Source organism: Myxine glutinosa, chromosome 2, assembly GCF_964187855.1.
Source record: "Myxine glutinosa chromosome 2, kmMyxGlut1.1, whole genome shotgun sequence".
In the NCBI taxonomy this organism is placed as follows: Eukaryota; Metazoa; Chordata; class Myxini; order Myxiniformes; family Myxinidae; genus Myxine; species Myxine glutinosa.
The window spans coordinates 252,472,040-252,492,731 of NC_136262.1; the positions used below are offsets into that span (position 1 = coordinate 252,472,040).

Genomic DNA, 20,692 nt, shown 5'->3' on the forward strand with positions numbered 1-20,692 from the left:
TTTGAAAGTAGATCCAAGATTGATGTCGTATATCATCCTTTTGCATTTGAAAAAAGAAAAGTCACTTTTAAAATTCAAGTATCCGGATTTGGATCTTCACCAAAATCTTATCAATTTATCCTTGTCAAGCACCCAAATTGTCCAGCAAGTTTAGTCCGAATCCGTCCATAACTTTTTGACGTATCTTGCTCACAGACAAACAAACAAACAAACAAACAGGGGTGAAAACATAACCTCCGACCACCTTCAGTCGCGAACGTAATAATATTGCTATCATATTTGTAATATTATGACGATAAAGTCTCTATTTTGTTGGACGTGTACAACACTAACTAACAGATGTTACCCAAAAGTAGTTGGAAAAATGAACGCAAAATTGAAATAAACCCTCCCAACTGGAATATGCATGTTACTCCCGAATTTCAAAGAAAGATGTGCTTTAAAAGTGTCTTTATGTGACATTTTGGACAGCACTGTAATTATTTTGATGCAATATGGTACACTATGGTGAAAACCATAGTATTTCATTACTTCAAAAACCATAGTACTGCTTTACCAGCATAAGCATGCATCTCATCATACAGCTGTTTGTTTGGAATTGGACAAGGACAAGACAATCTAAGGACAAGAACATGGAAAATCTGCAATGTGATGAAAATCCTGGAGCCATGACTTGAACCAAATCAAACCACTTAACTTGCACTTGCTCTGAAGGAGGAGTGTCACAATATTGTGCCTGATATCTACAAAAGTTTGGTAGCAAGAGTTTGTGATTGTGAAATCCAATTTGAAATTAAACCAGAGCAATGCGACTGCGTCGCCAATATGCCTCCGCATAGTCCCTGCCCATGACATGGGGTAGATGCCCTCAATAACTGTCATAAAAAATAAACAAGTTTGATTTAAATCCCTTCAGCTGTTCTCAAGCATCACATTTTTACCAGACATGACAGGTTTCACATCGCTCGGTGAAGCGGTTTCAGAGGAGGTTTTTAAAATATTGGCTTTCAAGCTAATATGGCTGCCAAACCATGTGACATATGATCTAAAAAAAATTCTACTGCATTTGTATGGATAGGGGATCACGTTTGTGAAGTTTCTTATTGACCGGATAAGGTTCATTTTTCTATCCAAGATGGCCAAACCATGTGACCAATGAAGTTTACGGACTGAAAACATAATGCCTCCAGTCACTTTCGGGGGCGGAGGCATAAAATAAAAAAAACTTGCGAATTAATAGCCTTTCAAATTTGTTTCCTGTCCTAGTACTTTTGTAGGATACATTTTGGCCGTTGCCAGTCGGAATGAACTTTTACACAAAGACAAATTACACGATGCTATTCAATATCTTCGACAACATTTATCGTCTCAAATAAAAAAGGAATACCTGTGCAGGTGTTTGGTCGGAAAACAATGTACAATGTCGTACTCAAGTGCATATTAAATACAGAAAGCCACGGCCGTATGGCATCAATGTTTTACAGCACGACTGCCACTGTATAAACTGAATGTGGAAGTTGTACCTTCGAAATAAATTAACCGCTTTTGGACAAAAACAAAAGCAATGGGAGATTAACTACAGTGGCATATTTATTCTACTTTAAGAATGGCACACACACACAAAAAAAAAAAATCAATAGTCAAGGTGACATTCAGTGCCTCATAAACACAAAGGCCCAATTTTTTCTTTAAAACCCTACAAGGGTATTTTGTCTGTACAGAAGTCAAGGCTTATGGAAGAGTTAAAGGGCGGAAGGTGGCGTCTCATTATGTCTGGCTTAGATAAAGATAATACACATATTAAGTAGTAGTCGTGAGCATTGTCCTGTTTATGGCAAGACTATATGGTGCGTCCTTCCTTTGGGTTGCGTGCAGGCCCGGGAGCAGGCCGATCAGCGCATGGTTGAGCAGGAGGAGGAGGCACGCCAGGCACTCATACGGGAGGAACGAGAGAAATTACTGCGTGAGCACGGGCAGAGCCTATGTGACTTCCTTCCCAAGGTATACCCCACAACATTGCCAACTGTGCACCAACCACAAACTCCATCCTAAAATGTTTACCCTTAACCAATAATTGTTGTTTTCCAGGAATTGGCTTGCTTCTTTGTCCCTGACAGTTATTTAAAAAAAAAAAAAAAAAAAAAAAAAAAACCTGATAATTTAAAACTGATCAAATATTCTTTGCAGACAGAATTTTATAGATCCTTGTTCCCACCAATTAGGATTTACAGCTAGTGCACATTATCAAATGCCCAACATTATCATCTTGTTATCTCCTACCAATCATAAGCTTCCTCCAGCACGTCTGCATTAACACTGATCACAAGCTAAGTTCTGTAACTAATATATTTGTACGTCATTCAAGTCCATCTACAAAAACAAACGTACAAATGTACGAACACGTACTCTACGTGTCCAATACAATTTGGCCTTTCCACGCGGTGGTCCTGAAAAAGGTGCTGACATTGATGGGATTTTTTTTTTTAACCTGTGTAGGGCGTATTCAAAGGTGATGGCGACCTCAAACTCTACGAAGATTTTCAGAAGATGTACCAGAAAAAAGGAGATGAGTTTTTGGACAAATACTGAAAAATATTTCAGTATAAACATCTTTGTAAAAACAAAAAGGTATTTGTTCAAGGCCATCTAAAGATGGAAAGCTGAAATAGAAGAACCATCTTCTGATACCCTCCGTACGTCTCGTACATTCCTTTCCTCTTCTTCACACCTCCCTTAACATTTCTCATAGATTCAATTTCCTCCTCCTCTACCTTTCCTTACGTCCTTCATTTCTCCTTTTCCTTCCTCAGTTCTTTTATTAATATCACCCAGTGGGTGTGGTAACTGGATGAGCCTTTACTGTGCATCTTCTTTTGCAATTATTTGCATTTCTTTGAAATAAAAAGCACATTTTGTGCTTTTGCTTAAGTGTTAACTTCTGAGTGTGAATCGAGTTTGATTGAAGTATTTAAGAGCCTTTGCTGCAGCCTGAGCATCGATATGCTGGTGTGTGCACGCGCGTGCGCGTGTTTTAGAATGTGTCACTCTTTTTTTTTGGCCTGTCATATAATTTGAACACACGTGCCTCAGCAACTACATTATACCGAGCGGCATGTTGAAGCCAAGAGGCCCTGCACTCTAAGGCGAAGTTATCTGAAATAAAGCACATTTTCCAGCTTGCAGAAAATTCAGGCAGAAATCAGAACGCGGTTGACATCTTTACTTTTATTTAAACATAAATGACCATTACGAAAAAAACCACGTTTGTCTTCAACACACCATGAAACTTTTACAATTCACTTGAAAGACAAGACTAGGAAAAAGTTCTGCGGAGGCTTCATAAGCAGTCAAAAGACAATGCCACCTTAAATTGTCAGCATTTTCTAAAGTGACATTTTTGAAATTTCTTTGGTTTCATCTCTAAAAATGCAAAAAGGCAAGTGCATCACAACTAAACATTAGCTCGTCATCGCATACCCGTAACAGCATCGTCAACTCGTTATGATGTCATGCAGGCGTTACAATAAATGAAAACTAAAGGCTAAGATGTAATGGTCCATCAATCATGCATATTACATGTGGCACCTTTAACTCCAGACATATCCAGCGATTACATTCTGGGATTGGGAGGAGTCGAGGATTCCTTACAAAATTCGGTTCTTTTTCGCCAATCTTCAGGCATTTGTTTGGACATTCCATGTGTTGTGGCTACCTGTGTTATACGTTTACTGACGTTGTGATTCCTGCAAAATTTACACAAAGTCCGGTGGGTTTTGCTCGTGGCATTCACTTTACAGAATGACGAACTTCTATCAACCACAGCAGCCGATGGATTTTATCAACAGCAGGTGCATGGTTGGTTGGAAAGCAAATCATCGGTTGTTGCGATTGCAGGCCGAATAAGACGCGATATGAATGCCGCACCATTCCATTCATCTCGCAGGCCATTTGGGACCTTTTTTGTGGCCAAAAACTTACACGGCCAAAGTTTACATATATAAACCACGGTAGATTTATGGACGGTATAAAACTCGCGTCTCAAATAAAGGTGGGTTTCAATGAATGCAGATTTTTTTTTTTATTGGACGCTTTTTTGGAGGAAGAGAGAAAAAATTAATTTGATAAACCGGGTAGTAAATGCATGGGTCTCCTTACAGCATTCGTTCAAACACACATCATGCAAGTCCTTAATCTTATTGGTAAGCGTAGCGACGTACACTCTTTCAGACAGATTTTGTGTGTATCGTTTGGAAGTTTTCTTGAAGGAAGTTGCGGATGATTCTACGGCAATGTGCACCTCGCACGGTCCCTTTCGATCGAACACAAACGAATGTGGATGGGTTTGAGTTGGTGCGGCTGCCATGCTCGAGTTTATGAGACCACCGATGCAGAGGGTATAAAAACTGCCGTCGTGGCAAAGGACATGAGCAAGAAAATAAGGAAAAGCCTTGGGATTACTTTCATTTGCATATTGCTTAAAGTAAGGAGTTTATATTTCTCCATTTCAAGCAGAAGACAATACTTCAACCATTTAGGAACCATAATGATTGCCAAGATGTTTTCAGGGGGCGGTTAAAAAAAAAAAATTTTTAAGGAGACGTCAATAGCAGTAGTCTCATATTATTTAAGACTTCCTGCCTGCGATCATGTCAAAAGGTGACCATGGAAACAGTAAATTAACGTGTCAGGTACACAAACACGTTCGGAACATCGCGCTTAGAATCGGATTCATGGAAACAAACCTTCACTTGGCCCCATAATCACATGACCTAAGGCCGGAACATTATTCATAAACTCCTCATCTCCCTTCCCCTATGCCCTTCCCAATCCTTCAAAATATATTTCTGACCACGATTGTTGATTTCATAGCAACCCTGACCCAGTAGAGAGTTTATCAACAAGTTTAACGTTTATATTTCGTCGGATTGAGGGCCTTTCGATTGAGGAATCTGCTGTGGGGCCACCTGTTCAAATCCAGAAAGCTACACTTTTATATTACAATTCGCCTCATACATCATGAAGTGCAGCTTCCGGTCGAAATAACAAAATAATGTGCTTTGTGATTGCCAAATACTCGTGGGATTAAAAAGTAGAACGTTTTCCACAACAGCCTACAACAAAATATGAGTACGTTATGGAACGCTAGCACAACCGGTGACATTTACAAAGTCGGACACGATGAACGCACAGCCACAATGGGCTTCTGATTGGTTATTGTAGAAAAAGACCCCTAGTGGCAAGGATGCTTGGTCTGGCAATGCACCAGTGAACTTAAATAACAAAGTATTTCGCCAACTCGACCTGCTCCTCTTAAAAAAACAAAAAAACTTTTTACCGGAAAACTTCTACAACAACTTTTTCTTTGGAGCGCACTCACACGTAAGGTAGCCATATCCTCATTACAGTCGTTACCTGGACTCTAGTGATCAGGGATTGTACATTAATCATAGAGGACATTATGTCACGTATTACTGAGTTACTGATCAGATAACCTAGGGATCTTGTGTTTATTACTCATGGATATATGGCAGAATGTTTTACACACCGCTCCCCTACTCCATGCCCCCCACCACCATACATGTCCTATTATTGGCCTTCTCTTCCCCATTCATCTCACATTTCCATGCCCTACTTTTTGCCCCTCTTATCATTCCCGCCTCCTTTTCCGAATTTCGTAATTATCACCCCACACCCACCGTCTCCCCATAAATAATAAAAGATGGTCCCTTATAGAGGACCCCAATTGCTTCGAAACCTCCTCGGGACAACTGGTTGCACTCTGCTCCAAGTGGACTCTCTGGCTTCACCGGTGAGACATCATCACCAATTGTGTGGTATAACGGCTCGCTCGACTCCTAAACACTTGTTGTCAAAGGATAAGGCTAATTACCTACAACTTCTCCATATGTCGGTAAATCTTTGGTATCTGACACAACACGGATGATGCGTGTGCTATCGGGCCAGTCAGTCTTGCAGGTGACCTGGGGAGATGAGAGCTGCAGAGTATTCCAAGTGTACAAGGCACAGCGTTTCTCCAGAGTCCCACAAACCGGATCCAACAACCTCCACTGTACATCTCGTTCCGCTTTGGCTAAATCTTTGGTATCATATGCGCTGAAGCTTTCAGAAGCAAAACACTGAGGTAGCACTTTTTTTGCCACAATACATCTGACATTACAAAAGGTTTTGCTACATCAACTCCCCTGTCGTCTTCCGAAACGACTCCATCGAGTCCTTGCGGTTTCTTGACATCATCCTCTCATATCCTGGTCATGGTACGTCAGCCTACTCCCTCTAGAGGGCTCATTAGACGCAGCAATCAAGGCTTTTAAAATGAGGATTTTAAAATTTTTTGTTTCAAACATTATCCAATTCAATCCTTGACCAGTAACACGGAACTTCGAGCAAGGTTGATCTCATTCGACACTTCAACAGATCGGTTTTACCTTCAGTACTTGGGAGATTCTCTTGCACTCTCTTGCACCGTCTCTCTGCGCTACTGCTGCATAGGACAGATCTTTGGTACTACCTGATCATGGCGAGCCTTGTGAAATCAAGTGACAAAACCAAAGGTGCAAAATACTCTCCGTATCATAGAGGCTGCTGTCAAGGACGTCGACCATCAAGACCACACCTGTAATCATCGAGTAAAAGCAAGTCAATTGGCGTTTGCAGACTGCAGGGCTGTGGGGGCCGGGGGGAATGGGACAGTGGTTAGTATGAAATCCTGTCCACCAGCAAAAGTCACAGCTCAGCAAATATGTGCAGGAACAAAGCCAAATCACACCCTATAAGTACCACGTTCACATCCAACCATCATCTACTCATGATATCTCTTTCTCAAATTGTGTCTTCGCCTTACGATGATCTTTTGATCCACAGCCCGCAACCCCTGCTCCCATCACCCTGTCCCACCAATATAAGCACAAGATGTTTGCATATAGGCCAAAACCATGTCCTCTTTATATCTATCACTGAAAAGGATTTCTGTTATTGCCAATATTTATATTATTCGCTACAGTGCAATAGCAGCACCTCGGTGGCTATTTACACAAACTTGTCATAAAACATTGGTACAGCCAATTCGAGGTGTTATGCTCATATGACCAATGTGGGGCCGTTTCATATCCCTGCAAATCCCACATTGTTGGCCCATAATTTGAACTCTAAGTGTGGCCACCGATCCCATTAGCATCAAACTCGGCGGTCCAATCCGTGAGTCATTTATGAGCACAAGGCCCAAATGAAAGCCTCGACAGATGTCAGTAGAGGAGCTGGGGCTAATACCAGGCCTTGTGCATTGATTTCTTTCCAACAGGCCTTACGGGTTGGACACAACGTACAAACGAGCTCATCCAGAGCTTGGCTAGCGTCAAGTGGCTGAGGCCAGGTTTACAAGTGTTTCTCAAGCCGGGTACCGTAAAATGGCGCGAAGATGTGTTTAAAAGGCCAAATAAAACAGGCCTACCAGCACAGATTTCATATTGGTTTAGGATGAGGTCCGACATACTGCACTTGGGACCTCATCTCGCCATCGGTCCACACAGCGGCGTCTTGCATTCATGAAGAAATTACTGACAGTGCTGAGCTGCAGGCCAAGCTGCTGGGCTACAGCTACCTGTATCTCCTTGGCAGGTCGCCTGTTTTCACGGAAGATCGCTTGTAGTGTACGACGCTGCACATCCGTAAACACAAGACGTGGTTTCTTGGGCCCATCGCTGCGCTTACGGCCTTCGTCTTGTTCCTTGCGCCGGCATGCTGTGATCATGGGGAGGTTGAGGGGAACGTTACTTGTGGTTGGAAAGAGCAATATAGTTTGTTATTCAAAATAATATTACACATTTTTCCTTACCTACCTCATTTCCAATGCAGCTAGGATATTGCCATATACATGAGTATGCGTATGCACTATGAGGATATTGCATTGCAGGTTTGTCTTCCATTCTACACTTCTGAAACCGGTAATTCTGTTGTCGCACACCCCTCCTTCCAATCGAGTGCTGCCCATGGTCACCTCATGCGTTCACCCATACCCATCCTCTGTCAGTCTGTGAACCTGCCACCATCGAACATTTAGCACCTTCATCTATCTATAATTCCAGTAATCTCTGTGTGTGTGTGTGTGTGTGTGTGTCTGTGTGTCTGTGTGTGTGTTTGTTTGTTTGTCTGTGACCGCTGTTTCTCGACAACCACGGGTCCGATATACTTGAAACTTGCCAGGTATATTGCTGGGGACCCGAGGATGTGCCTTTTCAAGGTTTCATATTAATCGGACAAGTAGTTACCGAGCTATGTCCAAAAAACGATTCAACCAATCAGAGAGCAGCGAGCTATCACGTGTGCCGAACGTGCCGAACAGACTCTGCCTCGGACGGCACATTTGAGAGCGTATTCATTTATTTCACGTTGGCAAACTATGTTGGCGTTAAACTATGTTTTAAAACTAATTAAAACTAATTTGCGATTCATCGTAACTGCGATTTGCGACCTTCCGGACAGTGAAGACTGCACTTCCGGCAGCCAATCACAGAACGCGTTATTGCGTAGGCGTGGCCGATGTGAGAGCGAGCCGAGCCGAGCGCGTGCGCCATTACGGTTCGTAATTCGATTTCTTCCGGAGAAAATAATAATTTCTCGATTTCTTATGCGCATTATTTCTCCCAATTCAGTCAGAGCGAAGGGCGGAAGCGAAGAGCGTTGTTTTTTTTGTTTACGGGCGTACGGGCGGGGTAGAGCGTACGGGTAGCGTTTTTTTTTTTTTTTGGCAAGGAACGGGCACCCACGTACGGGCATGCCCTAGTGAACCTAAATTTGGGTATTAAAATAAATAAATAAAATATTTATTTTTGCTTGTCGCTTAAAAACTGCTTGTAGCTCCCCCAAATATTCCTGCAGGTCGCACAAGATCTGCCTGCAACCCTCTTATGGTGAAACTGCTAAAATCAAGACTCTCTGCTCACCTTCACTCTTTCATTCCTCTTTTCTCCCGCCTCTGGAACAAACTCCCTCACTCTCTTCAATCTCACTCCTCCCTCCAGGTCTTTAAAACAGCTGTTCACCCACCATCTCCTATCTTCCCCCATCCAAAACCTTGATCTTTTCTACGCCCGCTAATTTCACCCCAGATACACTTTTCTGAAATACCGACTTCTTTCCTGGAGTCCTAGCAGTGTCCATGTGTTTTATACTTCTCCCACCACCCCCCATCCCTCCTCGCCCCTTCCCACACCTCCTCCCCCCAAGCCCTCTCCCTCCCACAGATCTCCCGATGTCCCTGCTCTCAAATGTTGTGTTTGTGTGCTTCCCCTTCTCTCCCCATCTTGTCTACTGCTCCCCTTATTATATGTTTTATGTGTCTGTTTGATTTTTTGTGTGATTAATGTTAGCTCTTTCACGAGCCTCGGTCTTGTATACAACAAAAATAAATAAATTTTAAAAAACGTAAGGATGTGCATCTTGGCAACTTAGGTGTGTGAAGATAAAGCCTTAATGTTTTACCCTGCGTGCGTTAAGCGAAAAGCAGGTTTAAGTAATCGGTTTACTTTGTCTGTCTAACTGTCTGTCCTGTCTCCAAATGTCAGTTTACGATCGAGGAAAAACTTGATTTCAATTGAATGTTATATTATGAACACGAACCGGAACATAAATCAGTAAAGGAAGCAGTAGTTTCGCAATACTTTGGCTCTGAATTCGTCCTGACCGTACATGTGCAGAGATTTTTACGGTGTAGCCCATAGGGTAAAGCCGTCTAAAACAGTGTTTGTCTGTCCGTATGTATTTATGTATGTATGTGTGTATGTCCCCTCAAACGTACACCAATCAGAGCTGAGGATCTGGTCACATGACAGGGGTGATGTGATGTCATTACGGCGGTACGACGGTTGACTCCACACACCGCCATTTTGATTCATATGCTGTTCAGGCCGAACATATCGTTGAACCTGTCATGTATCACAATCTGCATGCTCTACTTTTACGTTTTTCATTCAGTGTAAATATCGAAAGGATAGGCGAAACAGGTCTTCCAATGACACAGTACGTATAGGCCTTAGGCTTCATGCCTCACCTTCAGGCCGCTTCGGACAAATTAGTCCAGGTTTCTTAATACAGTATTATCATTTTCGTAATAGTAATAATATCGTCATTAATAAAAAATATACTAAATATAATCATAACACTGCAATCCCTTTGTCGTGACTGCAAGGTTACTGGATTGAAGCAGTGTATGGTTGGTTCATTGTTGACTCGAAACATAGAATTAACCAGTGCATCAATGCAATCTCTTCACTTCCATGGTAACAGACAGCTTAGAGACTTAGAGTACTTCAAAAAAATTAAATACTTACATTATTTGCTAACTGGTATCTCCACCCAGATCATACTATCCTCTTCAACTAAAATATCAAACAAGCCCAGCTACGCCGCTGTTAGACTTTCGGTCTTGTTTTTACTGTCTGCCTGTCTGGCAGTTAAACAAAATTGAAAAAAAATTCCAAACAGGAAACTTACTGTTTTAAAGGACGTTATAAAGGACACAAACAACAGGCACAAATAACTAATGTAACATATTAAACAAGATGGTATAATAGACTACGTGGGATCAACGGTGGTAAACTTCCCCAAAAAATGTTTCTACAACCTTTAAAATCTTTATTTTGTTTCAGTTGAATTTTATACTTGAACACTGTAAAACACAAATCACCGTTTTGGTAATGTCAAAAACCTTCCGTTGCGGAGCACAGTACTTGGACAAAATATTACGACATTTTCTGTCATCATGACCAATCAAAATTGCCGCTCATAGACCCCGCCCATGTCCTTGTTTCTCAAGACAGCGCGGGGTAATGTGTTCCATGAACTCTCTAGTTATGTGTTTGTTTCGGATGATTTCAGATTCATAATCAAAGAAAAACTGAGTGTATGTGAAAACTGAGTGAAAAACTGAGCTAAGTCACATTGAAAAGATGCAGCGAATGCAAAACTGCGAACGCACAAAAATCCAACCAACTAAAGATGTATGTGAGACAAAAGCTTGGAGAACTACTTTTTAACCACAGAGTGGCACCTTCATCTGGGACTAAGTAAAACACGTGTGTGTGCCCAGCATAAATATCGCTTGAGGACACACAAAAGGTGAGAGGAGGAAGGACAGGAGGGTGTGGCTGGTGACTGCAAGAGGGACATGGAAAAGTGTCAGGGTGGGGATTATAAGAAAGAATAGAGTGGCAATCAGAAAGAGCAGGAAGGGGCAAGTGTGGGGAAGAGGAAGTGGAAAGAGGGTAGACGAACAGAGATGTTTGGCTGACGCTGCACATGTCCGCAGACATCTCACACCCAAGGTATATAAGAAAAGAACACTGTAAAATCTCAAGTCGGTTGTATTTTCTGATTTTTGCAATTTTGTGAGCACTGAACCTTTCCCCGGGTGGTTTCAAGCATCTGCATATGTTGCTTACTCATCAGCAGTTCAGAAATGAAACAAACGGTGAGGCCGTTTAATCATCACCTGTCCATACCCACAATCTCTTCCATCCTTATTAACCTTACCTAACCCAATACTCTGGGCTTGCAGGTTACTGTGCTTCCTCACTGCCTCTCTCTCATCTTTTGTTGTTTGTTCATTCCTTTCCTTGCTTGTTGTGCCCAACTGTGGCCCCACTGTCAGTGAATTGCCATTTTTCTCTCTGTCATCTCACACTTCCATGAGCCTCAATCTTGAGTAGTAGAAAATATTAATAATAATGATAATACTACTACTACTGATGATGATGATGACAAATGGGTTGCAGCAAATCAAATCTTTGTATCAAACTCGGTAAATATGCGACTAATCCAATGGATCGTACGAGAATCCTTGGGGTATGAAGACTGAGATACGAATTCAAGCTGAGACTTTTGAGTTTACAGGGGGCTGGAAAATTAGTCCACATCCAACTTGCAAGAATATTGTCATGAATGTTGAAGAAAGTTTGCTATTTTAACATATTCCTATTTTGATTTATGCCTCCGCTCCTGAAACACATCTCTTGTATCTGCAATGGAGAATTAAGCAAACCTTCAAATGGCTTCCTCAGCTTTTTTGTATGCGACTGTTGTCTGCGATTGCAAGCAGTCCCCCAAGAGTCTGTGTCCGGTCTGCCTAACATTATGCGAAAATAAATACCAACGTTGAACACAGATGTTCCCTCGTCTCCTGTGTGTCCTCGGTTTCTGGACCTCACAGCCACCAGTTTTCCAGTTTTGGCCACCGTATGGGGTGTACAGAAAGGGATGCCTGCATGTAGCTCTGCAGCAAAAGCAGCCACCAGTTTTCCAGTTTTGGCCACCGTATGGGGTGTACAGAAAGGGGTGCCTGCGTGTAGCTCTGCAGCAAAAGCAGCCACCAGTTTTCCAGTTTCGGCCACCGTATGGGGTGTACAGAAAGGGGTGCCTGTGTGTAGCTCTGCAGCAAAAGCAGCCACCAGTTTTCCAGTTTTGGCCACCGTATGGGGTGTACAGAAAGGGATGCCTGCGTGTAGCGCTGCAGCAAAAGCAGCCACCAGTTTTCCAGTTTTGGCCACCGTATGAGGTGTACAGAAAGGGGTGCCTGCGTGTAGCGCTGCAGCAAAAGCAGGGGATGGCCAGGCTTCCTATCGGTCCAGTTGTGCGGAGCCGGGCAATCGATTCGAGAGACTTAACCCCCTCGCCAGGAGACAGTAATTCTCTCTGCCTTTGTGCCATTGATTAGAGCTGCTTTGATGCTCCCTAGGGCAGTTAAAGCACCCGCAAGTTGCCAAGAAAACCAGCTTGGGATGGGTTGAAACCAGAGGAGTCACCAAAGCCACTATCAAATCCAAATCGCACACTATGTGGAGCGTTCACCTGCTTGGAATACACAACAACATACATACAAACAGTGAAGACCACATTTTAAGGTATGAAAAGTAGAAGACTTATGGGAGGCAGTCAGAAAAATAACCAGATTTACACTAGGTCATGAGCAAGATACCATTGACATAATCAGAATGACCACAATCGCACAAGAGTCGGCTTTTCGCATTGATGATGACCGACGAGCCTTAAGGGCAAGGCGTTTGAAATTCAGACAGGCCGAGGAGACTTTCATCCCTGCGCACGCTGCGCAGGATCAATAGCAGATACTGTATATCCATCTCATTTCACTCATTTCTGGCCCGCTGCAATCCCGAAGTCTCCAGTGCCGTCTAGGGGAGATATTGGCAGATAGGCCGCACGGACTTGCAAGGTGGGAAAGGAGAAGCAATCGATGTGATTCGTCGCTGATAACTGCTGTACGGCTGGGCCAGGCAATCAAAGCACGGACAACCTTGTTCAAGCCTCCAATGTTGCAGACAAAACTGGATGTTACCAACACACCTTAGATAATTGTTCCACATGAATGCATGAAGAAATAAAAATGAAAGATGGATTTTGTTGTTGTTGTTGGTGGTGTCGTCGTCGTCTCTTGTTGGCGAGCCTAATGAAAGTTTAATTGCATTTCTGTCAGAGGTCCCAAATGGATAACATATCAGGGCAGAACACCAATTGGTTACCATATTTTTAGAAGAAACACCTTTAAATTTGGGTTATACTGCATTTTATTCCAAACATAAAGTGCCCTCCATAAGTATTGGAACGGTGAAGTCAAATTTGTTGTTATTGCTATATACTCAAGAAATTTGGATTTGAGATCAAAAGATTAATATGAGGCAAAAGTACAGACGGTCACCTTTTATTTCTTGGTATTTATATGTGTATATACATATACATATATGTTTTACCATTGTACAACAATAGCACTTTTTATGTTCAGTCCCCCCATTTTAGGTATTATTTGCACATACATATATACATATATATGTATGTATGTATGTATGTATGTATGTATGTATGTATGTATATATATATATATATATATATATATATATATATATATATATACAGACTTGGCATTTAATATGGAATATTTTTTTGTGGGGGTGTTGTTGCGGATATGAGGATATGAGGATTGTGTTTTTTTTTATTGTGTTGTATCGTATAGTAAATTGTTGTGAAATATTGCTTTATTCTGGACCCTCCTTACTCCAGTTATGTATAAAGGTCAAAGGGCGTCCCATAATTAGGTCATAAACAATCACGTCAGCCAATCATAGATTTCCCCTTGGTTGATAGTTATATCTTTATTATGTGTATTAGGGTAAGGCCTTGTCTTCCATTAAGATGACACTCCATTGCACCAAGTGAAATAGAGTAGATTCCTTTCATTCCCCATTCCCACTCCCAAAAACTTTCATTGCCAAGCCTCGATTGCCAATTACATCCCCTCCAAGCCTCCATTGCCAACTGCACGGGGCACAGGTTTGTTACAGCGGTGGGTTGCTGATTTCACCCCAATAGCCGCCATTAAGCATGTGCTCAGCTCGGGGTCAGAGGGCCTGTGCCCACCAATCAGGGCCGAGGCGAGCTGACCGATGGGCGTGTCCAAAAGGCCGGCGGCTTGATCGCCGGAGGCACTATAAAAGCGCGCGCGCAAGGTACTGCTGAAGGATATCCAGGGAAGCACAAAGCCTGCTATTCGTCGCCTTGCTCGCCAAAGTTGGACCAAAAAAAGGAGTTAACAGCAAGAAGCCTGGAGAAAGCACGCGACGTCCACGCAGCAACACAGCAGCTTCAACAACAGCAGCTTCAGTAACCGCAGCTTGGGGCCTGGACGGCAGTTTTGAGCGGGGCCGCGAAGGAACGGCGGCTGCCAAACGCGCCGATCGTGCTGCAGCATCCTTGGACCTTCCTTTCCCTCCAGCCATCCACCTCCTGCCTTTCCATTCTTCTTGTGTACGTGAGTTTGTTTTGTTTGTTCTGTCCTTGGGTTAATTAAGACTGTAAGTAAGCAAGGAATTTGCACTGTGTCTCTGATTCTTCTGTAAATTATTTTCTTATCTTTCCTTCTTCCTTGGTTACTTTGAGCGTGTAAATAGTAAGAATAAATTTAGTAGTATTTCCAACCATTTCGTCTTCTTCTTCTTCTTCTTCTTCACATCCGTGTCGCTTTTGTCTTTTCCATATTGAATATCTGTGGCGCGATCCGGCCAACGTTCGGGAATCGGGGTAACTGTACGGCCGCGGTGCCATCCGCTCGGCAAACCAACATCCTTATCCGCGGTCCGTAACAATATATATATATACATATACATATATATATATATACATATATATATATATATATATATATATATATATATATATATATATATATATATATATATATATATATATATATATATATATATATATATATATATATATATATATATATATATATATATATAGATATATATATATATATATATATATATATATATGGTATCTCTAATCTGGTTCTCCAACCTAATGAGCGGACAACATGACGTCATCGCCATGCACGTCCGCCTTGCCTGCAAAGTTCCAGAGGAACCATCTAGCAGTGCGTCATTACGGATTATAAATACAGATACTGTCACAAGTGCATGCAAAACTCACAGTTACCGACCTGGTTTCGCCCTTGTTGGGGCTTCATCAGAGCAACGCAGTGAGGCTTTCCATACACTTGTAACTCTGTGACCCTTTCGGTTTTTATATCAGTTACTATGCGACCTTCATATCATCAGTGGGGAACCGCCAGCAAGGTGTCCCATACAGCTGCTGCTGCACCTTGCTGGGAGCGATAAGCACCGCCTGCCACGCGGTAACGTTATCTCTGGTATCCACTCATCATATGGAGTCGACCTGGTTGCGGTTGGGAGTTACTACTAATGGTATCTGTAATCTGGTTCTCCAACCTAATGAGCGGACAACATGACGTCATCGCCATGCACGTCCGCCTTGCCTGCAAAGTTCCAGAGGAACCATCTAGCAGTGCGTCATTACGGATTATAAATACAGATACTGTCACAAGTGCATGCAAAACTCACAGTTACCGACCTGGTTTCGCCCTTGTTGGGGCTTCATCAGAGCAACGCAGTGAGGCTTTCCATACACTTGTAACTCTGTGACCCTTTCGGTTTTTATATCAGTTACTATGCGACCTTCATATCATCAGTGGGGAACCGCCAGCAAGGTGTCCCATACAGCTGCTGCTGCACCTTGCTGGGAGCGATAAGCACCGCCTGCCACGCGGTAACGTTATCTCTGGTATCCACTCATCATATGGAGTCGACCTGGTTGCGGTTGGGAGTTACTACTAATGGTATCTGTAATCTGGTTCTCCAACCTAATGAGCGGACAACATGACGTCATCGCCATGCACGTCCGCCTTGCCTGCAAAGTTCCAGAGGAACCATCTAGCAGTGCGTCATTACGGATTATAAATACAGATACTGTCACAAGTGCATGCAAAACTCACAGTTACCGACCTGGTTTCGCCCTTGTTGGGGCTTCATCAGGGCAACGCAGTGAGGCTTTCCATACACTTGTAACTCTGTGACCCTTTCGGTTTTTATATCAGTTACTATGCGACCTTCATATCATCAGTGGGGAACCGCCAGCAAGGTGTCCCATACAGCTGCTGCTGCACCTTGCTGGGAGCGATAAGCACCGCCTGCCACGCGGTAACGTTATCTCTGGTATCCACTCATCATATGGAGTCGACCTGGTTGCGGTTGGGAGTTACTACTAATGGTATCTGTAATCTGGTTCTCCAACCTAATGAGCGGACAACATGACGTCATCGCCATGCACGTCCGCCTTGCCTGCAAAGTTCCAGAGGAACCATCTAGCAGTGCGTCATTACGGATTATAAATACAGATTTATCTCTATTTATCTGTGACAGTATCTGTATTTATAATCCGTAATGACGCACTGCTAGATGGTTCCTCTGGAACTTTGCAGGCAAGGCGGACGTGCATGGTGATGACGTCATGTTGTCCGCTCATTAGGTTGGAGAACCAGATTACAGATACCATTAGTAGTAACTCCCAACCGCAACCAGGTCGACTCCATATGATGAGTGGATACCAGAGATAACGTTACCGCGTGGCAGGCGGTGCTTATCGCTCCCAGCAAGGTGCAGCAGCAGCTGTATGGGACACCTTGCTGGCGGTTCCCCACTGATGATATGAAGGTCGCATAGTAACTGATATAAAAACCGAAAGGGTCACAGAGTTACAAGTGTATGGAAAGCCTCACTGCGTTGCCCTGATGAAGCCCCAACAAGGGCGAAACCAGGTCGGTAACTGTGAGTTTTGCATGCACTTGTGACAGTATCTGGATTTATAATCCGTAATGACGCACTGCTAGATGGTTCCTCTGGAACTTTGCAGGCAAGGCGGACGTGCATGGCGATGACGTCATGTTGTCCGCTCATTAGGTTGGAGAACCAGATTACAGATACCATTAGTCGTCACTCCCAACCGCAACCAGGTCGACTCCATATGATGAGTGGATACCAGAGATAACGTTACCGCGTGGCAGGCGGTGCTTATCGCTCCCAGCAAGGTGCAGCAGCAGCTGTATGGGACACCTTGCTGGCGGTTCCCCACTGATGATATGAAGGTCGCATAGTAACTGATATATATATATATATATATATATAATCAGTTACTATGCGACCTTCATATCATCAGTGGGGAACCTTCATATATATATATATATATATATATATATATACATATTGTTACAGACGTGGCTTAGATGTTATTTACCGAGCGGTTTGGTATGACCACGTCTGCACAAGTTACCCGATTATACCCGAACGTTGACTAATCGCGCTACGCTAGGTCAATGAAGGAAAAGACACACGGCTGGGATTAAAATGACACGACACCATGGATACGGTTCTCAAGACCTCCGGAGGAGATTATATTCGTTCGGAAGGTCAGATTACAGGGACGAGAGGTACAGCATAGAAAGACAAGCACTTAGACACAATCTTATATTAACCCCAACAGACGACAGATAAACGGGACAAAAGGCTGACTCACACGGGGATTGATGGCTAGGAAAGGCAGGATCGATGGCTCCAGGTGCACCTGGGCTCAGGGACAGAATCGGCTCGGTCCGGTCCAGAGATGCGGGAGGTCTCACAGCGCTCGAGGTGGCGTCTTGTCGTCTCAAGCTGGGGGCGCATCTCACCTCACATCCGGTGAGTCGCTTCGTATATCCGGCGGGGAGTGACACGCCCTCGGCTCGTTAGCTCCGCCTCGTGGAATCGGCACGTTGCTTCTCATTGGGTGCGTGCGGGGGGTTTACCAGGCTCCGCCCTTGACGAGGAGCTGACAGCCAGCCCCTTCGTGGTAACCCCGTGGAGCGCATGGTCATGGCGGCTAACCGAGCTGGTGGGAGGACGCACACTCCCCCCGCGCGCCGTGGTTGTAGTTGTTGTTGTAGCTGTAGTTGTTGTTGTTGTTGTTGTTTGGGGAAGAAGATGGAAGGAGGTATGGGAAAGGTCCTAAACTCACTACTGGTGCCATATAATCACATTCTGGTGCAACGAAGAGTCAGAATTAATGGAAACGAGTCCTTAACTGACATAGACTAAGAATAACTAGCAAGATGTCCGAAAGTTGTCTACGTGTGATGCGGTGGACCTGGGCACGACATTTAATGGGGGAAAAAGGGGAAGGTCGGCTCTACTGATTGTTGTTTACAGACAATGGGACTAGGGAATGGGGGATTGGGGATAGTTGGGGAGTATTGGGGAAATAGGGGAATATTTACAAGCGGATATGGAGGCCAAATTCCATATTCGCAACAATATATATATATACATATATATATATACATATACATATACATACATACATATACATACATACATATATATATATATATATATACATATATATATACATATATATATATATATATACATATATATATACATATATATATACATATATATATATATATATACATATATATATATATATATATATATATATATATATATATATATATATATATATATATACTGAAACGCAAAAGAAACTTACCACCTTTGAAACCTTTAAATATCAACAATAACACTGCGTGTAGTAAATGTGTGAACTTATTTGTGGACAATAGTGTCCTCACTGTCAGACAAAACGGTCACGGATGGTCACTTGAACCTTCAATGGTCACTTCATAGCACAGCTGTTGAACAGCCGTTTTGACTGTCAGTGATTAGCCAAGGGGTACGGGATGATTTTAATGAGCTGCACATGATGTCTTGATATTGGCTTTAAAAAGGCCAGTGCAAAATGGGCATTTCAATCAACATGCCACGATTGTCAAGGGATCAACGGCAGCGTGCCCTGGGCATGCTGCAAGGCGGACTGAGCTACCGTGAGGTGGCACGTCGCCTTGGCTGTTCACACCAGACAATATCGGCCCTGGTGGACAGAGACACCCTCCACAACTCTGCAGATGACAGACCTCGATCAGGGAGGCCAAGAGTCACCACTGCAAGGCAGGACAGGCAGATGCGTCACCTGCGGGATCGATTCCGTCCAGCATCCCGCACTGCGGCAGAAACTCCGGGGCGTGCAAACCCACGGATCTCCAAGGATACTGCACGAAGACGACTGCATGACTATGGTCTGACTGCCAGAAGACCATACAGAGGCTCCGTGATGACGGCTGCCCATCGCCGCAACCGACAGAGATGGTGCCAGCAGCATCAGCGGTGGACCTTGGCGCAGTGGAACGAGGTCGCTTTCAGCGATGAGTCAAGGTTCTGTGTGGACAGTCCTGATGGGCGTGAGCGTGTCTGGAGAAGAACTGGCAAGCAATATGCCGATTGTTGCGTGCGTCAATCCAACAGGTGGGGTGGCCCAAGTGTGATGGTGTGGGCCGCCATATCAGGCCGTTACAGGACGCCACTGGTGGTTTTGGAATCTTAACGCCCAGCAGTATGTGGATAACATCCTGCGACCTCATCTGCTGCCATTCCTGCTAGACCACCCAGAACTGAGAACCTTTCAGCATGACAATGCTCGTCCCCATGCTGCTCGCTTTACCACTGCATTTCTCCAAGGCGAGAACATCAACACCATGCAGTGGCATGCGCTCTCCCCTGACCTGAATCCCATAGAGCACCTGTGGGATGAGCTTGGGAGACGCGTAGTTGGCAGGGCCAGGACACGGGCAGAGCTGCTTCAGACATTGAGGACTGAGTGGGACAGAATCCAGCAGCAATCCATCCAAAGACTGGTAGGCAGTATACGCCGACGATGCACTGCCTGTATCCAAAACAATGGTGGCCACACACGCTATTGAAAGGGGACTGACATTGCACCCTGTGCTGTTCTGTACTGTAGAACAAACTGATGAGATGGTGTATCTTGGTCAAAAACTTGACATGTCATCAATAAAATGCCAATGTTTCAATTAGCAATTGTTGGTTTGTTTTATTTTGAACTGTTACAATTTTATTACATTTCAAACAAGTGGTAAGTTTCTTTTGCGTTTTCGGTCTTTTTGAAGTTGGTCAAAATGGTCAAAATGGTCAAATTTTTCGGTCAAAATGCCCATTTTGCACTGGCCTTTTTAAAGCCAATATCAAGACATCACGTGCAGCTCATTAAAATCATCCCGTACCCCTTGGCTAATCACTGACAGTCAAAATGGCTGTTCAACAGCTGTGCTATGAAGTGACCATTGAAGGTTCAAGTGACCATCCGTGACCGTTTTGTCTGGCAGTGAGGACACTATTGTCCACAAATAAGTTCACACCTTTAC

The 20,692-nt window shown here is 43.6% G+C and overlaps 2 protein-coding genes across 3 annotated transcripts in view; one reads left to right on the forward strand and one right to left on the reverse strand.

Moving 5' to 3' along the window:
• LOC137420668 (meiosis-specific nuclear structural protein 1) overlaps positions 1–2,935 on the forward strand; it is an 87,800-nt gene extending 84,865 nt beyond the window's left edge. For both annotated transcript variants that reach the window (XM_068105918.2, XM_068105920.2), the window contains exons 9-10: positions 1,876–2,001; positions 2,497–2,935. In XM_068105918.2, the coding sequence (XP_067962019.2) occupies positions 1,876–2,001; positions 2,497–2,589 (219 nt within the window). In that variant the 3' untranslated portion in view covers positions 2,590–2,935. The remainder of the gene's footprint in view (positions 1–1,875; positions 2,002–2,496) is intronic.
• Positions 2,936–5,882: 2,947 nt separating this feature from the next.
• Positions 5,883–20,692, reverse strand: part of LOC137422125 (hepatocyte nuclear factor 6-like) — a 108,488-nt gene continuing 93,678 nt past the window's right edge. Inside the window, exons 2-3 of the mRNA XM_068108885.2 lie at positions 7,511–7,758; positions 5,883–6,137 (exon numbers count right to left, since the gene is read on the reverse strand). Of these exons, the coding sequence (XP_067964986.2) occupies positions 5,883–6,137; positions 7,511–7,758 (503 nt within the window). The remainder of the gene's footprint in view (positions 6,138–7,510; positions 7,759–20,692) is intronic.